General features: G+C 41.4%; 1 protein-coding gene across 1 annotated transcript in view; it reads right to left on the bottom strand.

The window, feature by feature from the left end:
• The window catches only part of BANK1 (B cell scaffold protein with ankyrin repeats 1), a 280,528-nt gene that overhangs the window by 38,304 nt on the left and 216,370 nt on the right, over positions 1 to 25,854 (bottom strand). The window contains exons 9-11 of the mRNA XM_037896965.2: positions 23,140 to 23,236; positions 20,768 to 21,097; positions 9,346 to 9,609 (exon numbers count right to left, since the gene is read on the bottom strand). Of these exons, the coding sequence (XP_037752893.1) occupies positions 9,346 to 9,609; positions 20,768 to 21,097; positions 23,140 to 23,236 (691 nt within the window). The remainder of the gene's footprint in view (positions 1 to 9,345; positions 9,610 to 20,767; positions 21,098 to 23,139; positions 23,237 to 25,854) is intronic.

Here is a 25,854-nt window from a genome sequence, read left to right as displayed (position 1 = left end):
GTAAGTTGATTCTCCCCTTTGGACTTATCTATAATATTTGTAATATGGTCCCTATCAAATATCACACCTAAGAAATTTTTCCACTATACTTATCTGCTGGTCATACATATAATATAATGTTACCTCTTTCTGAATCTTCCAATCCAAGTTGTGAAGATCATTCCTTTAGTTTTATCAATGGAGAACTTGAAACCCCACCTGTTTCCCCATTCTAAACTACTCTGAAGTGCATCGTTGATTCTTTTGGTGGCATTTTCAAGATTTCTGCTTTTGATCCATATGGCACAGTCCTCAGAAAATAATGTAATGCCTATTCCTGCACTCATCTCCTTTGATAGGTCATTTATTATGATTTTAATAAGGGTTAGGCTAATGACACTCCCCTGTGGAGTTCCATTTGTAATGGAATATATGGTGGAAAAGGCCTTTGGTATTTGGACTTTTATATTCCTTTGCTTAGAAAATCTCTTATCTATACATTCTTCCTACATTACCCATAGTTGCCACTTTTTACAAAGTCCCTCTCTTCATTGTAGGCTTTTTCTATGTCCAAGAAGGTTCCAATGTACTCACTGGTTTTCAAGCTTTTATGTGTTTCTGTCTCTATCAGTACAATGTGGTCAGTCACACTCTTACTTCTTCTGAACGCACTTTGTGTTCCATCTATGAGCCTATTTCTTTCTAGGTATATTACTAATCTGTCTGTCATCATCTTTTTCATAGTTGTACCTAAATATGCTGCGAGGGTAATTGGTCTGTATGCCTCAGACCCAAAGTGCATGTTGCTTGGTTTCTTCACTGGGACAATAATCACATGTTTCCAGCCCCTAGATATTTTCCCTTTCCTCTATATGCTATTGTTTAATTTTAGTATTATCCTCAGGCTTTCATCACCTAGTATGAAGTATTTGAGCATTTCAAAGCTTATTTTGTCCTTGCCTCGTGTGGTGCTTTTGCTCCTTTTCATCACTTTTTGGAGGTCCTGAATACGGAATTTTTCATTTAAAATAAGATTGACATCTTCCTCCCACCTATTCATTATGTCATAATTATCATTAAGGAACGTTCTTTTCCTTTCCCTAATTTCTATCCCCTGAGCCTCATCATTACTGACTTTTTGAAACATGGTGGCCAAAATTTCTGCTTTTTCTTTGTTGGAGCTTATTACTCTATGACCTTCCACTGCAAGGCTTTGTGTTGCTCTTATTCTTATTCCATTCATTTTCTGAAATTGTTTGTGTACCTCTGATGTATTGATATCTTTACTTTACTTTCCTGCAGATTTCCTCCAGCTTTTTCTTTTCAGCCTTTTTATAGCTCTATGTGCAAGTACCTTGTAAACATTCCTTGTTCCACCACAGTACGCTTTTCTATCTTTTATAAAGGTTGGTATCCTAGGAATAGCTAGGCTGGCTGTCTTTATAATTTCCTTAGTAATATTACTACAGAATTCCTCAGTATCCTCACTGATACACTGCATGCCCACGTGTTCCTCATGTTAAATAGTTTCCAATTTGATTTTTTTATGTTTCAAGTGGGGGTATTAGTCTTGTCTTTGTATTTCCTTTTCCTGGATATCTAATGAATGTCAGGAACAGATCACTACCCATTTCATCCTCTCTGTAAATTTCCTAGATGCATTTGCTTGCTATGTTACTAGAAACTATTCCCAGGTCTTGGCAAGAAAGGCTTCAGTCTGCTGCAGTGAACCTGGTAGGTCTTCCACCATGTCATATTACTAAATTACTATCTTCAAAAAATTGCTCTAGGACATTTTCCATTCTTATAATTTTTCCAACTTTCCCACAATCTGTTGGGATTGTTCAGATCACTGCAGATAATACATGGGCATGTAACATCCGCAGTTAATTCTTTCAGTTCTATAGTCTAGTTTTCTGCAGGGGTTATAAACATTATGTAGTCTGAGAGATGCAGAGCTGTTTTGTATCAGTATCTCAACAGCATTATACTTGATATTTAACTTTTTAACTCTAAATCAAGGTAGTTTAGATTCTCCGTAACAAAGGTGTACACACCCCCACCCTTCCCTATTTCTCTAGCATGTCTATATATGCCAAATCTTGGATTTTTTTAGTCTAGTTTTTCTATTTGCCAAGTCTCTTTTATGCATGGTACATCAGGCTTTGTTTTCATATCAATAACATTTCTTTAATTCCTGCCCATGTGCGATAAGACTGTGTGTATTCCAGATAAAAATAGTTACCCCCATTCTTGTAACCTTCAATACTTCTTTAACTTAGGAAAGTATGGGAGATGTTCCTCTGATAAATTGGTAGTTCATAGTTACTTTTCAGCAGCTTTAACTGTAAGTCTCATTTTCTCTGTTTTCTTTCCTGTCTGAAAGAAGTACCACGTATGCCTTCAGTCACAGATGCAATTTCTTTTTCTATAAGTAGTATATCATCTCCTTTTGCCCCAATGTCACTCATTACTTTCTTCTCAGTATTTTGTTGCTTGGTAACCCCTGCCCCCAACTGGGTATTATTTTTCTCTCCAGGTGTCTCCTAGCAGGTTCTGCATATGAGATGTTAATGATTTTGTTTTTTATATTCCTTTAGCTTGCTTTGCCTCGGTACATTCTCCATATGCTGAGCTGTGTTTTCCTTCACAGTTACAACATTTTTGTTCTGTCCCTTCCTCATAATTATCATATGAATGGTCTCCTCCACACTTGCTGCATATTAATTTCCCTTTGCAATTATTTGCTAAGTGACCAAATCTTTGACACCTGTCGCATCTACCCTGTTTGTTTCAGTTAGGAATCCAGGTAGCTAACTGTTCATTTTTAGCTTTCTTAGCACCTTTGTCTTAAGGAGCTGTCCTATTTGTTCTTTGTTTTTGCATTCCACTAATAAGACTCTATGAGGTAGTTTCCCAGATCTTACTATATCTCCAACACTTTTTTTTGAACCATTCAGCAATCATCAGGTGATTGACATACCCTATCTTTATCTTGGGATTTTACTGTTATATAATGTTCTCCCATGTCCCATTCCTGCCTTCCCACTTGCAGTTCTTTCTGCTGGTTCTAAAGAATCTATCCTTTTCTTTTTCCTTGTTTTCAACCAGTCTTCCTCAATGCTTTCCCTATGCACATTTTCTAGCCTGGTTTGAGTATCATTTGTTATCACTTCCATCTCTCCCCAACCAGCAGTTTAGCCTGACCAGCTTTCCACTTCACCCCCAGCAAGAGAACCAGCCACATGTATCCAAATCCCCTAAGTCTCTTTGTGCTACAAACTTCCTACCTTTATAATCACCACCCAGCCCCATCCCAGTTGGGCTTTCGTCATCCATTAAGCCTCTCTCTCTCTCTCTCTCTCAGGTGCTGTCAGGTATGTTATTTGGCCTCTCAGGCCCACATTAACCCCTTAAGAGCCTGTGTGGAGTACACACCTCATCACGCCCACCAGAGCAGTTCAAAAAGTGAGAAAATAGGAAGTTTCAGCAATTCCTAGTTTCAAATTACTCCTTTTCCTCTCCACAAATATTATTGCTAGCATGTGGTCACTTCTGCTGAGAGATAGTTAAAGGCACACAGTACTTGCAGATGGATCAGAAAGAAAACAAAATTATCTCTTATTTGGGTTATGAATCTATTAGTCCCAGATCCACAAAAGGACTTAGGAACTTGCACCCCCAGATTTAGGTGCATATGTCCCCAATTTAGATGCTATTGCAATTCACAAAACTCCCTCTTGTCTGCTGTTTAACTCAGTAGATGCTCAAATTCACTCCGTGCCTAAATTTCCACTGTAAAAGTTCCCTGGGCACCTAAGTTTTCACCTCTGGACATGCACCTGACTGCCTGAGGCAGACGTCTGAATATTTAAGTGCCAGCATGATCTTCAAAGTTAGTCAAGATAGGCCTTCCCCTTGCCTATCTCACTTCTGGGACTCAATCCACTAAGGGTGCTTGGAGCATGTCTAACTCTACCCAAAATGGCCATTCCCCACTGTGCTTGATGAGGCAAAGGACTTGAACAGGGGTCTCCCACCTCTCAGGCAAGTGCCTTATCCACAGGTTATGTGTCTTTCTCTCTCTAGCCTAATTAATATTTAATTATTTAATACAAAATAGTATTTTTTTCCCCAGAGAACTGATGAAACTGCACCCTTTTTTGCCTCCAATGGATTCCTCAGCTTTCAATCACAGTAGTGCATCCTAAAAATGTTTCCTCCCATTGCACCTTTTCAGTAGATTTCTTAATGCCCCAAAGTTTGCTCATCTAAAAATCTAATCTTAGTTTACCAATCTAGCCAATCAAGTTAGCAAACCAGTTTACAAGCAGAATAAAAAATCCCCATTCTAGCCAGTAAAACTACTAGAGCATTAAACAATCTCAGTGCTTAGTATAATAGAGATCTCTCACACTGGAACTGACTGCTATAGTTACAAGAAATCTGTTGTTTCTTGAGTCTCTGAGGCGCTGGAAATGAGGGATTTTTACAGCATTTGGGTAAACACTGCCTATTCCTTATATGGAATATTCCTGTTCCCCGAAAACCCAACCACCGGTTGCTGCATGTGGTGCAAATTCATTTGGTTTTGATGAGATGCTAGAGTGCAGCTTGTACTCTATTCTGGAATAGACTTTGGAATATTGTTCCACTACTGACTTTTTGGCTTGAAATTTGTCCCAGGGACAGCCACTTTTAGATGCTAAAATGTTTTCATGTACCTGGGGGGACTGTATGGCTCCAGGGATATGTAATGAGACACAGACTACAGCATGTCACTGGTTGGGTGAAGTAGAATAGTAAAAGCCTTTGCCCCCGAGAGCTCTTTAAAGACACAAATGAAACAAGTTTGTGGCTTCATTCTAGTTCCTGCTGGACCAGGTGTCCACATAACAAACGACACTGATGACAATTAGCACCCTCATTGGTTGGTTCAGCAAGGAGGCAAGTGACTGCTCAATGAGGGATACTTAATGTATCCCCTCAACCCTTGAGGCAGTCCTCAAAAGTCTGAGTTGGGCCACATTGCTGGGCATTGTGGGAAAGCTTGCACCTGTTGTGAGGATAAATTGAGAAAATTGGGTTCCAGGGCTGTTAATCTAGCACATATAATGAGCATTGTAATTTCACTGTAAAATAAAAACAAAATCCCTTAATACATTTATTTAACAACTGTTTTGACAGCACATAGCTGGAAACATATTGAAATAACCTGGTAAGGAATATTAAGAATTTAAGGAACGGAGAGGGAGCACACAGGGAATGCGCACCATCTGGACAAAGCGCTATTTGGCACCACTCTGCAGCTTCATCTTTTGATGAACTTTTCATATAAAGACAGAATATTTACACTGGTGTGCCCTAAACAACAAGCAGGGATACACTCAACTGTTTATTAAAGATGCAGTATGTTTAGTGGAGTGTTCAGTATAGAAGTTCACATGTTCAGTATAATCTGGCAAAAGATTACATGAAATTAAGAGAAACCTTATTAGAACTCATAACGATTTTAAAGAATAATGAGGGGAATCTCCGAGCTGAAGGGTCATAAAAACATTAAATTACAGATCTCTTTACTTTCATCTGCTGGGAGACACAGGGCCGAGATACGCAACTTGTATATATTATCACAGTTCTGTGGAAGTCAATGGAGCGATGCCAATTTACACCATCTGAACATCTGACCATCATCCTTCAAAGTGTAGTCCTACTCTGAAAAGTGGCTGTGTATAAATGGTATCATGGGTTCCTATGTTAATTGCCTCTAAATCAACAAATCCCAAATTGTGGTCTGCAGAGCACTTGTTGGTGATCTATGGAAAGCTGGTTAGTCACATATTTCTCCAGTCCAGTGAGTCACAATCTTGTTTCTGGCTGCTTCTAAAGTTATGCTTTTTTAATAGGGCTGCAGGTACGGGGAAACCTGTGGGTGAGGCTCTTTCAACATGGGCAAAACAATGTATTTTTTCCCCATCTCCATTTTCCAAAACAGCTGAACCATTTTGGCTGAATTTTTTTAAAAATATGCAGCTTGAGGCAGACACCCAGCACAGAAAAGGTCATCTCAAATGGTTAAAGTTTTTAAAGTTTGGCCAAGTTATAAGGAACTGAAATCAGGGTCTTATAATGGAAAATGTTGGATAACCTTAATAAGAGGTGGTGCTACCAGCCCTGCCTTTAAGAAAGGCATGACATTTGTTATGGTTTTCTTCCCATTATTGGATAAATGTAAGGTTATGTCCTTAATAAAGAGAATGGGGAATTTAAATGAAACATACCACAAGAATCTTATCTTCCAAGTCCTCTCTCAGAGAATACAAGATGGAAGAAAATTAGTTTTCTAATTAAGTGATGACTTTCTAGGAAATTAGTGCAATTCTTTTACATCCAGCTAAATTCTGAGAAACCTAGAGGGAAACCGCTGAGGTTAAGGATACCAACAACCATTCGTAATAGCTCTGTAAAAGAAAAGATCCTTTTGGCGAATGTGGTGCAGATACAGAATATTCAGTGTAGCAAAATGCTTTTCTTTACATAGCACTTAAGAGTTCTGTGGAAATCTTAGGAGACAAACACTTAAAGGCCAGCAAAATACCATATGCCAAACTACCCACAGTAAAATTAAAATGTCTGTGTATTAATAATCAAATCATAAATCCCAAACAAAACAAACTACACTTCCAGCACATTTGACACTCCACTTCTTACCAATGTCTCTTTCTTTTTGGCTTTGTCTGTAATGAGTACAAACACCTGAGGTAACTCTTTTTTTTAGAGACGGAGTTTTATCCCCATCCTAACCAAACACCTATCACATTTCTGTATACATTTTCTCTTTCATTTCCATCCCTTCAGCATAGTTTAAACTCCAATATTATATTTCAGTATCATCCTTATTTACATAAAACTGAACTGAAGAAAGGAGCTTTTCAATTGTGGAATTACGTTTTCTGTAATAGTTAGAGATAGATGAACTGATTTGGATAAATTAAGAACCTGCCCAAACTTTGGCCCAAAACTCAAACTGAACTTGGTATGACTTTTGTTTAATTAAAAAAATAAAATAAATGAGGATAACTTTAACTGATTTTTTTTCTTTTTCAAGTAATTCAAACAGAAGAGGAAACACTGTTCTCATGGTATTTCTGACAAAATAAAAGCAGGAAGTACTAGACATCTCACCAGAACGCCTGCTCTCAGGAGATTTCCAAAGCAATTTTTCAGAAGCAGGAATTTCAGATCACTTTGATAAAGTTCAGATACACATCCTAATTTATGTGTAATTATTTCTACCAAAATGAGCTTCTATATCTTTGAGATTTACTCATTAGCTATCATAATGACAATTTGTGCACACAAAAACCTTTAAGATACTTTATTTCAAAATGCTAATTTAATGTCACAATAAGATTGCTAGGAAAGGAAATGTGGTGTGTGGTCAGGATACAGAAATGTTTAATCATAGATACTGAAACAGCGGTTCCTAAATGCTCTTTTCCACATCTTCTTCCCCTGAGTTCAACACAGTTTACTGATGATTTGTGATAAATGAAAAAAGAATGGACAGAATTTTAAATCAGCAGTTTCGGATAACTTGCCTCCAAGAGTTTTCAAGAAGCTGGCTGAGGAACTTGCTGAACTGTTAATGTTGATTTTCAATTACTCTTAGAGCACTGGGGAAGTTACAGAAGACAGGAAGAGAGCTAATGTTGTGCCAATATTTAAAAAGGGTAAACAGGATGACCCACGTAATTATAGACCTGTCACTCTGACATCAATCCCAGGCAATGGAGCAGCTGATACAGGACTTTTGATTAATAAAGAATTAAAGGAGGATAATGTAATTAATACCAATCAGCATGGGCTTCTAGAAAATAGATCCTGTCAAACTAACTTGATGTCTTTTATTGATGATTTACAATTTGTGTTGATAAAGGTAAGAGTGTATATACATAGATTTCTGTAAGGTGTTTGATTTGGCATTGTACATTTAGATTAAAAATTAACTGGGCATACATTAAATGGGTTAAAAGCTGGCTAAATGATAGGTCTCAAAATGTAACTCCAAATGGGGTATTATAACTGAGAGGGTTGGTTTCTAGTGGGGTCCCACAGGGCTTGATTCTTGGTGTCACATTATTGACCATTTTTATCAGTGACCTGGAAGAATACATAAAATCATCGCTGATAAAGTTTGCAGGCAACACAAAAATTGGGGAGTGGCAAATAATGAAGAGGATGGGTCACTGATATAGAGCTATATGGATCACTTGGTAAAGTGGGCGCAAGCAGCCAATCAGCATTTTAATGGAGAAAGTTAAAGGGTGACTTGATTGTAGTCTATAAGTATCTACATTGGGAACAAATATTTGATAATAAGCTCTTCAATCTAGCAGACAAAGGTATATGATGCAATGGCTGGAAGTTGAAGCAAGACAAATTGACATTGAAAATAAGACATACATTTTTAACAGTAAGGCTAATTAACCATTGGATTAATTTACCAAGAGTTGCGGTGGACTCTCCATCAATGACAATTTTAAAATCAAGATTGGATGTTTTTCTAAAAGATTGGCTTTAGGAATTATTTTGGGGAAGTTCTGGCCCTGTGTTAAACATGAGGTCAGACTAGATAATCACAATGGTTCCTTCTGACCTCGGATTCTATGAATCTATTATTCCAGGAGGAAAGCAATGAAGGATAGCACCATAAAACAAGGTGGGAATAACCTCAGGAACACTACCATTATCATTGCATATTCATTGAGAATTATGTAAACCAACAAAAAATAGAGATGAAACTTAGACTACTACTCAGTGTATCAATTTGTTTACCTGTAGAAACACATTTTAAAAGAATGGATTTCAAAATAATGGGATTTAAGGGAAGAACCACAGTAAAGAAAGTTCTGAAGCTGGGGTTGGGGAAAGGAAAGATTTTTTTTTTAATATTGTTACTTGGGCAATATATTGCACCCTTTGTTAACTGCTTGAAGGACACACTGAACAGAATGGACCAGATCCTGAGGTGGTGTAAACTGGTGTAGCTCCACTAATTTACACCAGCTGAGTATTTGGCTGAGTAATTTTTCATATTGTGTTACTATTTTAAGTAATTTTGATTAGGTTTTTTTTAAAAAAAGCAGCATCCTCTTAGATGCAAAATTGAAATTAGCAACAGCTTGGATACTTTTTCAGTTTGTTTCAAAGAGAGAATAGGTTGATGCAAGTTTATTAATAAGCCAAGGACCTCAGCCTCAAGTAGAAGATAATCTTTAGAAAATTAATATTCATCATTCACAACAGACAACTCTACCTGGAGTACAACTTATCTGTCAGTAAATATCTTTAAACAAACCTTACCTTGTACTATGTAGGGAGTGTTCTCTTCTTTAGGGGAACACAAGGGACGAGGGGCAGGTGCTGGTGGCCGGTTTATAATAAAGGATCCGTGTTGCTTTCTTTTCTCCTCATCAGAGGCCAGTATCATATCATACACACTGTCATCCAACTCGGCAAAAGTATATGGATCCTCTTCATCCTCCTCAGATTTATCTTCTTCACCATATACTTCCAGATGACCAGAAGTCACGTCTCTTTCCTTTCTATCTTCTACCCATTTCCTTGCTGCAACATAGACAAGTTGTTTTCAATCTTCAGACTCCAAAAAGCTGCATTCTAATGCCAAAATTTTCAAATTGGGCACCTAAATACATATTTAGGCGTCTAAAGAAACGTGGCCTGATTTCCCACAGCTCCTATTAAAGCCCATACAGATGGCATCTAGGGGAAAGACTGCATTCTCATTTTTTCTTCATAGTTTTTGCTAAACTTTTTGAGACTGGGAACCAAGAATGAGGACCCTAAATAAATGGCCTTATTTTAAAAAATACTGAGCACCCAGCAGCTCCCACTGAATATAAAAGGTTTCTTATCCTTAATAGTAAAGCAAAATAAATGGCAGCTGTGGGGTTCTCAGCACTTGTGAAAATCAATTCACTTATGTGCCAAAATTCGACCTTAGTAGTCTAACTTTACCTATCCATATTTTTAAAATTTTAGCTTTTGTCTCCCACATGCCTTCTGTAGACATGAAGCCTCTTCCCAGGTGCCCCCTCCTGGCTTAGGGGCTGCCCCATATGTGGTCTCTCACCTCAGTTTCCCTCTTGGATCCCTAGAAAATCCATGCAACTATGTTCTCAAGTCCATCAACATGTATTAACAAAACACAGCACAAATGTCTCACAACACGTCACCCCAGTGCAATTAGTCCTTAAAAAAGCCAGCTTTGTTCTCACCATAAGCCAGTGTCTTTTGCCACATCTCCATCCCTCTGCCAGGACAGCCCAGCCCTTCCTTCATGGGTGCAATCCTGTTCTTCCCAGCGGGAGCTCCCACAGCCTCTCTGCTGGGAGCACCCCTCACTCCCCCTGGCTTCACTCCTCACTGTTCTTCAGGGTCCAGCTCTCCAGCAAAGAGACGTCAGTGGGCAAACCCCTTCACTGCTCCCCTTTCTTTCAGCCCCTTATGGCCATTGGCTCCATCTCTCTGACTTAGAGCCAGCAGGAATCTCCCTCTTCTGCTGCTATTGCCTTCAGCCTTCTCCAGCACTGGCCCTCTGGGTTGAGACATGTCAGTCAGCAAAACCTTCTGGCTGCTCTCCTGCCTTCAGCCTTCTCCCAGGAACTACCTTCTGTCTCTGGCAGCTCTTATCTCCTGCCCTTCCAATCTGCTCTGACTCTCCTGGTCTCTTGCTCACAAGACCTTATTTGGCATGTCTACCCTGCAATCAGACAACCATGGCTGGCCTGTGCCAGCTGACTTGGGCTTGGGCACTGTTTCACTGAAGTGCAGACGTTCGGGCTCAGGCTGGAGCCCGGGCTCTAGGACCCTGTGTCGTGGGAGGGTCCCAGAGCTTGGGCTGCAGCCCGAGCCTGGAAGTCTACATTGCAATGAAACAGCCCTACAGCCCAACCCCCACAAACTTGAGTCAGCTGGCACGGGACAGCTGCAAGTTTTTAATTGCAGTGTAGATATACCCTTATAGTCCCCTGGTGCTACCCTGCCCTCTTCATCATCCACCTGGACTGGAACAGGAGAGCCAAGCCCAGTTTCCTTTAATGGGACAACTATCCTGCAACACCACCTGTTTTTTGAGTTTCACCAAGATGTACTGTCGTACTGTATTATAAACCATGAAAGGCAGGGCCGTCTCTAAGGGGGTGCTCCCCACAGACCCCCCCCCCCAGCACCTCCTGATGCTGCAAAAGCGGCTAAACAGCTGATCCACAGCTGGTGGGAGGTGCTGATCGGCAGGGCCCACTGGGGAGCAGGAGGCCCTGGGTGGGAGGGGGAGGTTATGGTAGGGGGGTCCTCCTCACCCGTCTGCCTTTCGCCTCATCTCCCTGTCCACTCCTCACGATTTTCTTGAAGAGCGGGACTCCCCAAAGCACGGGGCCCGGGGCAGTTGCCCCAATTCACTGTACCCATTTGTACACCTGGGGCTCTGATGAAAGGGTCTCCAGATGTACTTTTACAACTCATGACATACGGTTCCATTGTATATCATCTTTTGTAATTCATGCCAATGCCTTAAAAAAAAAAAAAAAAAAAAAAAAAAAGGTTTCCTGAACCTTTGCTTCCACCTTCCCCATATTCCACACATTGTGTTTTCTGGCTGCCCAGAATTGCATTCACTTTCTATTTAAAAAGCTGAGGCAGAATTAATAATATCCCAGATTTCATTTTTTAGACAGCAATATATTAGAAGCTTGTGCAGAGAAAATGATATTAAAAACAGCAGCTGGTAGATGTTTCATTTTTAAATCAGTGGTTTTAAAAATACTTGGACAGATGTCACAAACGTATTTAGCACAATTTATTAATGAGGGATTCTGAGGCCACAAAATGAGGAATGTTTACATTTGTTATTGCTGTCTACCTACTGTCCCCAAACAAACAGAAGATCCCCTAGTAGGTTTTAGTAGTGAATTGTGGTTCCCTTCATGTTGTTGTGGTCCCCTGCGTATGTCTCTTAATGCTTAAAACCGTTCTGCTGCTAATTAGAGTGAGAAACATTTTGTGTGTCTTGGGGACTACATCAGGTGAATAAATTTTAAAAGTGATACTATGTTCATGTAAACCAGCTATCTAATTATCACCTACTATGTTCTCTGGGTTTCTTATATATAAAATATATTGTAAAACATCTACTGTGGTAGATAAAAAGTCTGCAATATTCTATACTTAATGTGAGAAATAATCTGTTTCCATGTTTCTGTCTCAGTGGGCATTTTCATTCTCTGAACTCCAATAGGGGGCACTCTTATGCCATCAACAAAAAAACCAAACCCTCTCTCTGAAAAAGGGCTGAGCACTAGAATGCCTTTTATCTATTCCTAAGCAATACCTGCAGTAAATGGCTGACTAAAAATGTGTAGTGATGACTCGTTACAGTTTCTCTTTGAAAAGAAACTATCATCCTAATTTAGAGAAGATCCTCATATGTTATTTTCATTTTCCCCTTCCCCAGAAAGCTGTAACGATGAAACCAAAGCTAATACTTCATGAAAACACAGCACGTTTTAAATGAAGGATTCATATAGGAATTGTTTCAGAGGCACCTTACATTACCCCTAGGTTGTTAACTGTCTGTGCTCTGTATGTCCATATCTACCTATCTGTTCAGGTCCATATTTATGTTTTATAGGCATGAGACAGAGATGGAAGCATTACTAATGCATGGTGTAGCCACATATGAATTATGCATGTTAATCCAAATTTATACCAAGAAATTCTTTATTCCAAGTCTACCCCTCTCATGTATGTAGCTACTGAGAACAGTGGGTATTGCAAGAGAAGTAAGGGGCATTTGGGGGTCATGGTGACAGTGCACCACTTTATGGTAAGTAGATGTGCTTATAATTTGTAATCTTTACTTTTTAATATATGAATATAAACTTGTAGCATCCTGTATGAAACCAGGTTTCAGAGTAACAGCCGTGTTAGTCTGTATTCGCAAAAAGAAAAGGAGTACTTGTGGCACCTTAGAGACTAACCAATTTATTTGAGCATAAGCTTTCGTGAGCTACAGCTCACTTCATCAGATGCATATGAAACCAGCTTTTTTCTTTCACGTTAGAGGACTGGAGGAAATCCCACTGGAACAAAACAACTCCCCCCCCCCATATCCTGGAGAACAGAAAGCTATAAAACATGTAGCCACTCAGATACCATGAAGATGGTGATAGATTAGATAGAAAAGACTACACAATAGAGTGGGGTGCGGAGACTATGGAGTGTAAATTGTGAAGGAAGTAAGGATCTAGGAAATAGGTAATCTGTAGAACCAGATGATTAGAGGTGAGAGGCAACCTAGGCAGTGGAAAGGAGCTAGGCCAAACTCAAAATGGCTGCCAACATTATTGCACAATAGCCAGGGTTTATTTATTCATACTGAATAAAATCCTGAAGTCCTTATTCAGAAAAAATAAAGAACAGATACTTACCCTATGGTAACTGTGAGTCTTCTAGACCAGTGGGTTCAACTTTTTCTCATTTACGGACCCCTAAAATATTTCAAATGGAGATACAGGCCCCTTTGGAAATCTTAGACATAGTCTGTGGATCCCCAGGTCCATGAACCACAGTTTGAAAACCATCATTCTAGAAGGTGACTGTGGATCCCACTCTAGGCGCACATGTGACCCATGTGCATAAGACTGGATTCTTTTTACTAGCAGTGTCCATCGGGGTTGTGCATTCACCCTGTATCTCCTCATGCTCTCGCGTGAGGGCATAAAGAGGGGGGAGACCAGGACCCTCCCTCATTTTCCTTCCAGTATGAAGCTCATGTTTTTTGAAGTCTCTTAAAGTGGGAACGGAGGGCAGGTCATGGGTTCCACACTGACTAAAACAACTAGAAGAACCACAGTTCCTGTAGGGTAACCGTTCTTCTTCAGGTGGCCTGGGCATATTTCCACTTGAGGCTCCAGGCATCTGCACCATTAGCTTCCAGAGTCCTCTGGACAGCAGTGTTCTCTGGGCCCGCTTGTCCTTCAGTTCCCCAATCCTGAAGGGTTTGAGGGTATAAAAAAGGTATAAAAGGGGAAATGCAGTTCTTTTCTAAACACCGATGGTGCAGCAAGCTTGGACCACAGCTTCTATACTTTCCTCGACAGTTTTTGTTTTTTCTTTTTCTGCCCTTTGGAGGCAAAATGTCTTTAGAGTTATGTCATAGGGCAAACCCAACTGGAGAGCCCTCCAGCAGCAGGCCATGGCACAACAAGGGAACATGCCTCAGTTTCCCTCCTTCACTGGTTCTCAGAAATAGTCCCAACGGTCTTATCAAGTACAAATATAGCTCTCACAGTGTTAATTTATTACAGGGGTCCCATGCACATAAATCCTAACAAAACAAGTCCCCAGCTCATCAATAAACAGCCCCAGTGTGTCTCACCACATCTCTCACCACACCTTGTCCCCAGCCTTCAGCCCACTTCAGCCTTCTCTGGGCATAACTCTTTAGCTCAGGAAAGTCAGCAGGTCGGTCTCTCTCTCTCTCTCTCTCTCTCTCCCCCCCCCTCTCTTTCTCTGCTGGCTTCTGGGCAATTCCCCACTCTTTCCAGAGAAGGTCTACAGAGCTTTCTGCTCTCTACAGGGCTTTCCCAAGGCAACTCCCTGCTGCTCATTCAGGGCCCAGGTGTTCTCTTTTAAGCCGAAGTGGGGGTTTGCTGACCAGTAACAGCTGCACTAGTAACTGCCCTCCAGTTAGTTTGGTCTGTTTGTCTTTTAAAAGAAAAGAGGAGCTGCCCCTCTGGTACAGACTTGGTCTGAAGCCACAGGAGTCACCTCACACACGCCTACTGTTGTGGGTGGCTTCTCAGGCCCAGTTGACTAAGTTGGCAGTGAATAAAGTCCAGCATCTGCTTTTAAGAATGTCTTACAGGAGTGAATTTGGCTGCCTCCCCATCCCTGCTCACAGGGGAGGCATCTCAGGTTGGCCACTGTTAAAGTCCCTGGCCTAGGAGACCTAACTATATGCCTAAAGTGGCTCTCTGGCCATTGGAACCAGTTTCCAAAAGCTCTGGATCTGCAAACTGGATCTGGACCTGGGGGCCATCCATGGATCTGGTGCTGCAAAACACGGATCTGGATCTAGCAGCAAAACATGAATCTGAGGCTGCAAAACCCAGATCCAGATCTGGCAGCCATACATGGATCCAGGAGCCGTAAAACCTGGATTCTGATCCAGCAGCCAATCATGGATCTGGGAGCCACAAAACCCTGAGTGGATCCACAACAGGGCATAGATCTGTAGCTACCTCCCCCCCAAAGCTGCATATAGATCTCTGGCTTGTATTATTTTGTTCTGCAAATGGTATAAATACAAGTTAAATTCTTTCCTAATGGGGATAATGTTCTTGTTTAGGGTTCTGAGCCAAAGGCTAAGAAGCCTGGTCTTTCCATCTTCTGCAGACTGCTAGAATGCCCGTATATCCTTGCACCTCATTTACATTCAAGAAGGCAAGGATCAAATTTTGCATATTCAGAGAACTTTGTCACTATTTATATGGGGCCAAAATGTATCTATAAGTTTCCCAAAGCCTTGGGAAGACGGTGCTGACACAAGAGGAATCAGTCTGTCATGGTCCAAAGGTTGTCCATGTCATGACACACTGACAATATCCTGTAAAATCTGAACAAACCTTATGGGATTAAGATAAAGTTTATTGAATTAAGATAAACCTTACTGAGTTAGGGTTAATACCTTTGGGATGCATTGTATTAAAATGCAATTGTGTATGTATTATTCTGGCATTGTAAGTACCTTCTCTTGTAGGGAGGTGGGATGCTACTGTACTTCCTCTGTTATCAACCCTTTGAAACCCCTCCCCTGGACAGAGATGCATATACTAATTCCGACTGGATTCTCCAGGGATCAATAGACAAAGAAAGGGTTTTGGGATGAATAGCCTGATTTTATACTGTCTCAGGACCTGCTTCCTGATCCAGCAAACAGACAGGTCCATGGAGGGCCCCAATCCTTAGTTGGAAGGACTGGACCACGGAGGTCACAGAGGACATTGTGCTTGTTCTGAGCTGAAGCTGTGATAAACTGGTGACCACAAGGAATCCTGGGAGGGAGGGGAGGTCTGAAGGACTGGTCTTGCCAAAATCCATGTTAGGAGTAGGGTTAACTCTGGTAAGCTTATTAGCATACATGTAGGTTCTTTTATTGTTTTCTCTGTAATGCTTTTTACCTTAAGAATAAAGTAGACTTATACAGGAAGTGCTGTGTGGCAATTACACCTGTTAACCATCTCTAAAGAGAAAGTCAGCAGGTGCCCCCGGGCAACCTGTCAGTGCTGGGAAATGCACTGTGAAGGCAGGGAACTGTGCAGTCTGGAAACAGCCCAATCAGAAGGGAGAGAGATGGGGGTCTCCACCCAGAAAGGCAACAGATGGGGAGCTGGAAGCCCGAGGGCGGGTGCCCTTGCTGCACAACTGACAGGAGAAAGGCCATGCCCTCAAGCTTTCTTCATCACACCATGCTGCATGACAGATACTGCAGCTACATATGTTGTTTTTAGCAAAAAAAATTCCTTCAATTAAAACTTATCTTGGGGGAGGGAGAAGATTGATCTATTCACTCTTGACCTGGCATCCACAGCTGATGCTTGTTCTGGCCATTCTGCAGTCCTTGTTTACCTAGAACTCCTCAGCCCACTTTCCTGGGGGTTGTGCTGCTTGTTAACTCCCACAAGTGGGAATATGCAGAGACCACTCAACAACGAAATGAAGGTTACTTACCTGTAACTGGAGTTCTGCAAGAGGAGTCTCTGCATGTTCACACTCCCTGCCCATCTTCCCTGCTTCTTTGGCGTCTCAGGGCAAGAATTCCCAAATTAGTGGAAGGAGCTGAGGGGTGGTTGGGGCCACTCTCCACTTTTACACCATTAGAACCCTCCAGGATCAGAGGAAAAGGGAGGAGTGAGGGGCCACAATGGATACTCCTGTTCAGAAGGTTCCAGAAGTTTGTGGTGCAGGCACCTTGATCCCACAAATGGGAATATGCATAGGCTCCCTCAAAGAAGTAAGCTTCATTTCTTTCTTCTTTGCGCATGTGTCACTGTGAATCCCACTGTATGTGACTGGCAAGCAGTATCTTCTTCTGGATAGTGGGTACCCTGGCACTGGAACTAAGGGTGCTGGGGGTGCTGCCGTACTCCCTGGCTTGAAGTGCTTTCCATTATATCCTGGGGTTTACAGTTTGGTTCAGTGGCTCTCAGCACCCCCATTATACAAATTGTTCCAGTGCCCCTAAGTGGGTATGAAGTGTATCATCTGTGCTAATCAAATAAAATTAAATAAAAAATGAAGTACTGCTCTTCGGAACTTGGCATCTGCCCTGGCTGCATGTCAAGTGCATAATGTTTAAAGAAGGTCAGTGGGTTTGTCCATGTAGCTGCCTTACAGATCTGTGAGACTGACACATTTCTGACAAATGCCGACTTGCTCGCTTGAGCTCTGGTGAAGTGAGTCTTGACATTCACATATGCGGCTCACCAACCAGCTAGTAACAAGTGGAAATGCATTGTGTAATCCACTTGGAGAGTCCCCGTGGAGAGATCACCTCGCCTTTCAATACACAAAGAAACAGTGAGAGCGCTGCAAGGGCTCACTCCTCTTTAGGTATTAAAATAGAGCTTTGGAAATGTCCAGAGTGAGAATGGCAAATCCTCTTATGGCTTGCATTTCATGAGGAATTCCCTAAGCTTGAAGACGGGATGCCCTCCTCACTAATGCCACAATGGCTGTCGATCTAGCTACATCCATTGTGGATTGCAGGGACATATTTGCCACCAATTGTCCATCTTTTCCAATGTCTTTAAGCTCCTCTCAAGCCTTGTGAGGGAGCTTGTTGATAAATAGCATTGCTCTGTCCCATGTAAGAAACTCTCATTTGTCTAGGAGAGTCTGGCAATTAGCAACCCCTCACTGATGTGATATAGAGATAGCAGATCCAATCATTTGGGATTTTATGCATATTCTTGGCCAAATGCAATTTTTCTTGGATGACTGAGCCTACTAGAGATTGGGATTAGGGTAAGAATAAAAATACTTGAACCTGGAAAGTGGCACCTGGTATCTTTTCTTGATACATTTTGTTGTTAGTGATACAGTGGCTAGCAGTTGCCACGGAGTTCATGCTGTATCTAGCAATGCCACATTTATGGGGAAGATGAAGATAGGAAAATGAATAGCTTGTGAGATTTTTCAGATATGACTGAAGTCTGGATCTCCAGTGTGTCTGTGATCCATACCAGGAGCTCTTGGAATACTTTGAAATCATTCAGCTTTGGTATCAGTGCTGAGGTGACCACCTTGCTGGTTGATGATGAGGAAAGGTCTTTGAGGGGCAATGCCAGATGCTGATGGATTTGTGCCTACAGGTCCCGCTCCTCCTGGTACTCTGGGGGTCTGCAGCCTTGCCAGTTAGGCTGCCAGAGAGGGAAATCTTCTGTTTCTTGATGGAGAAGAGTGGCTCCTTCAGGCCTGTGAAGGAGGACCATTTATCCCAAGAAGGGCCATACTGGTATCCCGTATGAATACAGGTGGTTGGAAGGTTGCTGACAGGACTCTTTTTTTTTTCAGACTCTTACAGTTTTTCAGACTCTTACAGTTCAGTGACCCTAAGGGGGAAACTGGTGAGGTGTGCCCCAGTGATGATGAGTATGTGTCCTCCATAGGCAGTGCCAGTGGGTATAGTGCCGCCACTGGGTAGGGGTGCAGGTGCTTCTGTCAGTACCAGTGCACATCTCAGGGAGGTTGATCATTCTGCAGTCCACAACTGTTCCCCCATAATACCAAGTTTGGAGTTGGCATTGGGGTCCAGAACCAAGGAATTCTGCTGCACTCTAGTTTGCTCCTTTTCACTAATCTTCAGAGCTGGGAGTGTTTGAGGATTTATCCCTGATGCTTTCCTGTGTGTCTCTACATGAGAGGACACTGAGTTCTTCCTCAAGATCCTGCCTCAGCATTCTAGGTAGCTTCTTTCAGTGACCTGGTCTGATGTCTGAGGTTTTGCTGTCCATGGCCTCAACAGTTCTGGTCAGTGTTAATGTAGCCAGTGCTGTGGTCAGTGTTGGTGATGGTTCCTCACACGGTGCTGACTTCTCTGCTGAAGCCTTAGGTATCATCTGTCCCCTTGATGGAGCACAAGAGGGTGAAGTTTTGGCTACCATGGGAGTTTGAGCCCAGATCTCCTGACTCCAATGCCACTCTCATGGATTGTTCTAAAAGATGGAGTTTGAGTTTCGCATCTCACGATTTTTCGGTTCAAGCAGCAAAAGAAAGGCAAACTAGAATGTGGAATTTACCCTGGCAGAAAAGGCACGTGCTGTACCCATCTTTAAGTGGAATTAGTGCATCACTGGTTGGGCACAGCTGGAAGCCTACAGGTTTTGAACCCACCAAGTTAAGGTCCTTTACAGGGGAGTCATGTGCATGTGTGTGCATGTGCGTGTGTGTTTGTGTGTTTTCGTTCGTTCATACAGGAGGGGTTAGATTGAAGAATTTATATCCAGCCAAGAATTATTCAGTCCAAGATGTTGTAAGAGACTGAAGGCTGCTCTGAAGTGTTTCAGAAGTTTAGATGAAGATATAATAATAGAGTTGTCAGCAGATAGGACACCACTAGGTTCTGTCTCATTTCCATGGATGGTCAGAGGAAAATGAGAGACCGTCATGGGAGCATGAGGAAGCATAGGATTCATGCACTGCCCCAGTGGACACTGCTAGCAAAAAGAACCTGCTCTTGCGTGCCTGGGGAGCATGCACACCTACAGTGGGATCTACACTGACTCGTATTCAAAGAAGAACCAGAGATTATAGTCACAGTTCTCAGATTTTCATAATCTATTAAAGACAAACATTTGTGCAGCAAATTCAGAATGGACGTATCTGGATACTTACAGATAGTGTCTGCAAAGGACAAGTTGATTTTTGTTATTAGCTCAACATCTACATTTGGCATTTAAGGATTTGCTCTTTCCCATTTTTTTTCCAATAGGAAAACTATCATGACCCTTCTAGAAGTGCTACCACAACATTTTTTATTTTTTTTTGCCTTTCCATAGGGGGAATGCAAACTACAAAATTCAATTTTAGATTTTTGTTCCATGAGTCTGGTTTTAAAAAATCCATGTGACAGCCCTGTCACCGCATTAGGGTCATGATGTCAGCCCTTCATCAGGAATACCAAAACAGGAATACCAAGATCATTGTCCAATCTATAATTCAACAGATGGCCACATTTCTACCACAATACTGGCTAGAACTTATACTTAATACAATATTGGGTTACTTTTCCCTATTAGAATGCATAAAGTAAATTCTATTAATTTTACCTGTGGCATTGCAAGCTTCGCAAACAAGCACCAATTTAAATGTAACTTAACTAACATCTTAATTCAGTATTGTGTCTAAAACCTTCCTTATAATTCTATGCACCATGTATTATTTTATGGATCTCTGAGATGCGTAGGAGGAAGAAAACTCAGCCTGGAACCAGTGCTCCACAGTCTACCATCACTACTCTATCTGTAGTACTGAGTGACTTACGCCTTGACTCAGCAACGCAATTAAGCACTTGTTTGTTTTGCTGAATCAGGGCCTTACTGACTAGCCAACCACCATTAGCCACATCCATATAGAATCTCTACAGTGGCATTTAACAAGTATTACACATATGATGAAAAATTCTTTTTTGGTAAGACTATACCTTGTGAAAAGTAGTGAATATAATCTTGTTTTATAGTGGTAGATGGATCTCGAGGAGGTAGGGGTGGCTTGTCCAGGAAAAAAGAGTCTCTTCCACCCACTTCAGGATCGTCATCAGGTATGCTGGCATATAAATTGTCATTGTCGTCATCAAAGCTGCATGACTTTTCCTCTAAATTATTTTCTTCGTCTTTCTTTTCTTCCACTTCATTGACTTCTTCAGCTTCCTCTTCCTTTTCTTCCTCCTTGTCCTCTTCCTTCTTGCCTGATTCCTCCCAGGCTTTCTGTCTGACTCCACACTGGTCTCCTGTGCTCTGTCTATCTGTTAATGCTAAAGAATGCATTGTTTAATTTAAAATTTGCCAACTGGAAGCATTTTGTGTTTCACCGATTTCCATAAAAGTACCAGCACTGCCAATAAAACTTTTATGAACTAATACAGTGGAACGCTGTTAAATGTTTAACTTCTGTGAATGACTTTTAAAATATTTACCAAATGAACAGTGGAAGCTTTCATTATATCTTGCTACCTCAGAACACAACATATTCATGTATACAATAACATTAGGGCTTTTCAGAGTTATTGGTGGGGTGGTTAGGCAATATGCACTATCCTTTCCCCACAATCTGTATTGCCTGATTTTCAAAGCAGCACAGCACACATGAGTTAGTAAAATATGCTAGAACTCATGCAGCTGTATCACTTATTTTTAATACACTATAGCTTGGCTGCTTATCATTTAACATTATTTAAAATGAAATAAATATTTCCCCTGGGATAAGTGGTTTGTAGTGAGCTTTATGGCCTTAGTGGCCTTTCGACCAAAAATAAGGATATAGTGGAGAAATACATAACAGTAAATTTTCTGCACTATGTACAGCATAAGGATTTAGCTAAAATAACAACTGGAAACCATGTAACTTATTCCCTCCCTACCCTTTTAAAATTGTATCCATTTCTGGACATAAACATTATGAAGACCCTCCATTATTTCCAATATTAGAAGCATTTAACTTACATATGTTTCTATTCTTTTGCCAACCCTCTCAATTTTAACCCACAATTTATATGTTAATATTTTAAGCAAGCTGTTTCACTTAGGGTATTTGAGATAGAAGTTTTCCAATAAATTCTTTCTTTTCCATTCCTGGTATTTTCCAAAAAAATTCTAGAACCCCCCCAAAGTACCTGACTACTTTGTACTGCCTCATGCCTGACAGAAAGATGAGTGCTTCTAAATATAATAGACAAACCCATCCATCACCATTTTTTCTCTTTGTAAAAAAGGCCAAATTATGGTCCCCTGAGTCAGTGGAATGCGGGTGGGTGGGGAAAACATCCGTAGCATGTGAGAAGTGTGAAAGGAAGCGTTACGTCTCTACAAGACAGAATGCCCCCAGAGGCACCAAGGGAAGTAGAAGGAGAAGCAGCTTTTGTTGCACCTTATTAAAGGATTCTTAGTTGTGAAGGATCTGTTATGAAGATTTGTCCCTAGTGCTGAGTACTTCAGTTCATTTCCTAATTGGACCATCATTTTTATATCCACATCCAGAGCAGGGTAATGTTTGTGTGTCCCACCTAGAGCAGTAAGCACTAACAGTGCTAGCCAGACTTCTAGCCCTTCAAGTCAAATTATGGCTGCCCAGTGTCTAGGTGTGTTGGAGGAAGAGGCTCATGATTTAGCCTGTAAGGAGCAACAATCTAATACAGAAAGTGAGACAACTGGGAAGATATCAAGAATCTAGTCAAATACAAATAGAATATGGGATGGCCTTTCTTACACAGTTATCATGGATCTGTGGCATAAGTGTCATTGCTAAATGCAAAAAAACCTGCAGCTCTTCCCTAACTGTCTTAGGTTCCCTTGCAAATCTCAGCCAACATTACTGAAACGTTAAGGGACAGGTCAATGTTTGTACAGATGTGAGAAGAGGAAGCTGAAAAGAGCCTCCCAATTGTGCTTCCATGCAGAATCTAATGACAAATGTAGGCACTGCCCTACTCTAGCACAAGGGCTGCTCTCTGATAGAGCACAGGAGGGGTGGAGAGAAATGGGTCTGCCACTCTCCACATCAGCCCGCGGATCTGGGTGGCCACCAAGGGGAAAGCATGTTGCACCCCTTGAAAGAGTGTAGCAAAAGGTACGTTCCCCCATGGGCCAGTGTTTAAAGGCATGACTGAGCCCTTAGGTCACACAGCTAAATGCTAAAAAGTCAGGAAATCTGCAAGTTAAGGTTGAGCATTTAACCATAACTTTATCCTCTTGTGTGTGTATACACTCCCCTATAGTCTCTAGATACCACCATTTCTCAGTTAATACAACACAGTATGAAGGACATGGTACCTGAAACCTTTCAGACAATACGACTTACGAGAGGTAATGTGAGGGCCTGAGCTCAGCATGGCCACATAAATTCCATCTTCCTCCTCCTCCTCCTGATCACTGTCTTCATTATCGGTTGTATTAATCTGGAAAGAAGATCAAGCAGAGCACATCTTTTGGTGATATCATCCACAAACACATCAGTGTAGTGTGAAAGAAAAGAGCTTTTGCCCTGGGGAAAAAAAGAGTCAAATCCTTTTCTTTCAGTTCTGGGTAAAATGCCCTCATTTCATATTTTGCAGAGGTGCATTTGCCCTCAGTACTAATGCCTACTGATAAATTCCTTAAAATCCTTCTAAGGCGAAAACAGAGACAGGATAGTAGTAGTGATATATGAATCTAACTCTGTTTACTCTGTATGTGTGTGCGTGCATGTGTGAGAATCAGTTTCCAATTGTGAAGTATGCATGGTGGGTGGATGGAAGGTGTGGACAGTAAGAGATGAAAAGAGGGTCTGTGCGGCACTGTGGAGTAGACCAGAATGGTCAGGGTGCAACAATCTTTGGAGGGCTAATTGAAAATAGTAGACCACTGAGTGCATGCTGCGTGTGCACAGGAGACTAGAGGACCGGTCACACAACTGCAGGTATGTTAGCTGGGTCTGCCTTACTATCAAAGCAGAGCTATGTGCTTATTCTATCCTGCTTCTGAAAAAAACATTTAAAGCTCTTGATTTTACAGTGTCCAAATTAACCTCAGTTGGAGGAGTTTCAGGCCCAGTGTTTGTAGTAACAATGTCCATAGTCTTTTCACCATATTTACATTAGCAGGAGGATATATTAACTTCTGCCAATCTCTGACCAGACAAAGCAGAGTAGGATTACAGTCAGTTTTGGTTGTCCTCCACAGAAGAAGCTTGTATTCTTTCAAGGCCTGATTTTCAGTAAGATGTGTATGGAAATATATGTCTCCGTTGCACATACACAAATGTCTGATTAACATGCACACACTGCTGTGTAGGCATCCATCTAGCAGTCATTAGTGCACAAAGCAGGACTCTTTAGAGATATCTAGAGTCTTGCATCTTAAGGAGCATCACAGTAGCTTGAACTCCCTGGGACCTGTATTACTAGCATGTGCCTAAAGGGCACAACAGAGTCCTCAGTAGTCATTGATTAGAGACTTGAATGCTGAAAAGGAATATTAATCCCCTGCATTTGATTTCTGCCTACACAACAAAGTACCTACCAACTTGAAAGCAGGAATTTAACAGTGTGCTCCATAAATCCTGCAGTTTGCAAGGAATCACTGCAAGCAGATATGCAATCAGCAGAGAGTCTTTGACTGAAGAGCTGGCCTTCTGCTCCTGGGTCTCTCTGCTTAACTTCCCTAGGATTATGGGGGTTCAGAGTGAAGGCATGGGGTGAACTTCACCCAGTGAGCAGATCAAGAGGCACCAATCTGGGCCATCATTTATCACCGCTGACAGATCTTTGTAAAGTATAGGGAAAAAGGGAAAATAAATATGAGAAATTTTGGGTTTCTCTGTGGGAACCAAGAGAGCATCTTTTCCCGCTGCAGCTGTGTATGGCAATCTCAAGAATGTTAGATCCAGTGCCCCGTGTTCCCTACCCCCTCCAAACAGTAAACACAATTTAAGGAATATGTCCAGGTCATCTGTCCCCATGAACAAAGCACTGGCCCTGTATGCTATGTCCATCTAATGTGTTTAGCAGTTTAAGAGTCTTATGCTCTGGCAGAACTTCCCCATTGTTCAATTGGTTCCCCCTAGTTTGGGGACATAGGACATCACTGCACTGATGTCTGACAAAACATGTGTACGGAAGCCCTGAAATGAGACTTTTCCAGAATACGAAGTAGCTATAATCTGGGTTAATATGCACAATTTGTGCTAACAGCAGCAATAAACTGCAAACAGGGGGCTCTGACAAGTTCCATGGCCCACTGACCCTGTGATGAGAAACATGAAGCCACGACTTAGAGACATGACTCCTGAGGATCTGTGCAATGTGGGCCTAGAAAGGAGTGGAGTTTTAAAAACACTGAGTTCCCCTTCTGTGATGTTGGAGGCCTGCAAAAGGGAAACACTTCCCAGTTGTTTACCCTTAGCCTTGCAACCAGTAAGCACCTATGGATATGTATTTAATAGAGAATGCCCAGAGGGAAGGCAGGGAATGGAGCTCTTGGAGTAGCTTTGCTAATTGCCTCTGGGAGATGGAGGGAGCAACCATTAACTCCCAGTACTTATTCATTATGGATCAATTTTTGATGAAGGAAATCCCACGAATCACAGAAAGCCTAAATGGGAGATATGATTAATGTAGACTTTTCTATATTTTCAAGAAACCCAAATTCCCTTCAAAGAGGACTGTAGCCATTATATAAGTCTTAGGAGCTCTTCTGACTGATGCAATGAAATTATTGTTTAAGTAAATACATCTTTTCACTTCTCTGGATTTTAGGGGGTGAGTAGCTTGACATAGTGCTGCTTTTCAGGAAAAGTTATTAAGTTTCCTGTAGTTGGGAGACATGGGAAAGCTGAGCAAATTGAGAACAGTTTTACTTAGATCTGTTTTTCCTAGAAAATTCCCTTTGTAAACCTTGGGTGAAGTCATAGTTCCATTACAGTCAATGGCAAAACGCCCACTGACTTCAATGGGGCCAGGATTTCACTCCATTACTTTAAAGTCTTCGAGGCTGTCCTGATGAAATGGCTTGGCATTTAAGGTTCAAAACTGGATAG

The sequence above is a fragment of the Chelonia mydas genome, chromosome 4 (assembly GCF_015237465.2).
Source record: "Chelonia mydas isolate rCheMyd1 chromosome 4, rCheMyd1.pri.v2, whole genome shotgun sequence".
Taxonomy (NCBI): domain Eukaryota; kingdom Metazoa; phylum Chordata; order Testudines; family Cheloniidae; genus Chelonia; species Chelonia mydas.
Note: the sequence above shows the minus strand (reverse complement) of the source record. Positions and strands in the feature narration are given on the sequence as shown.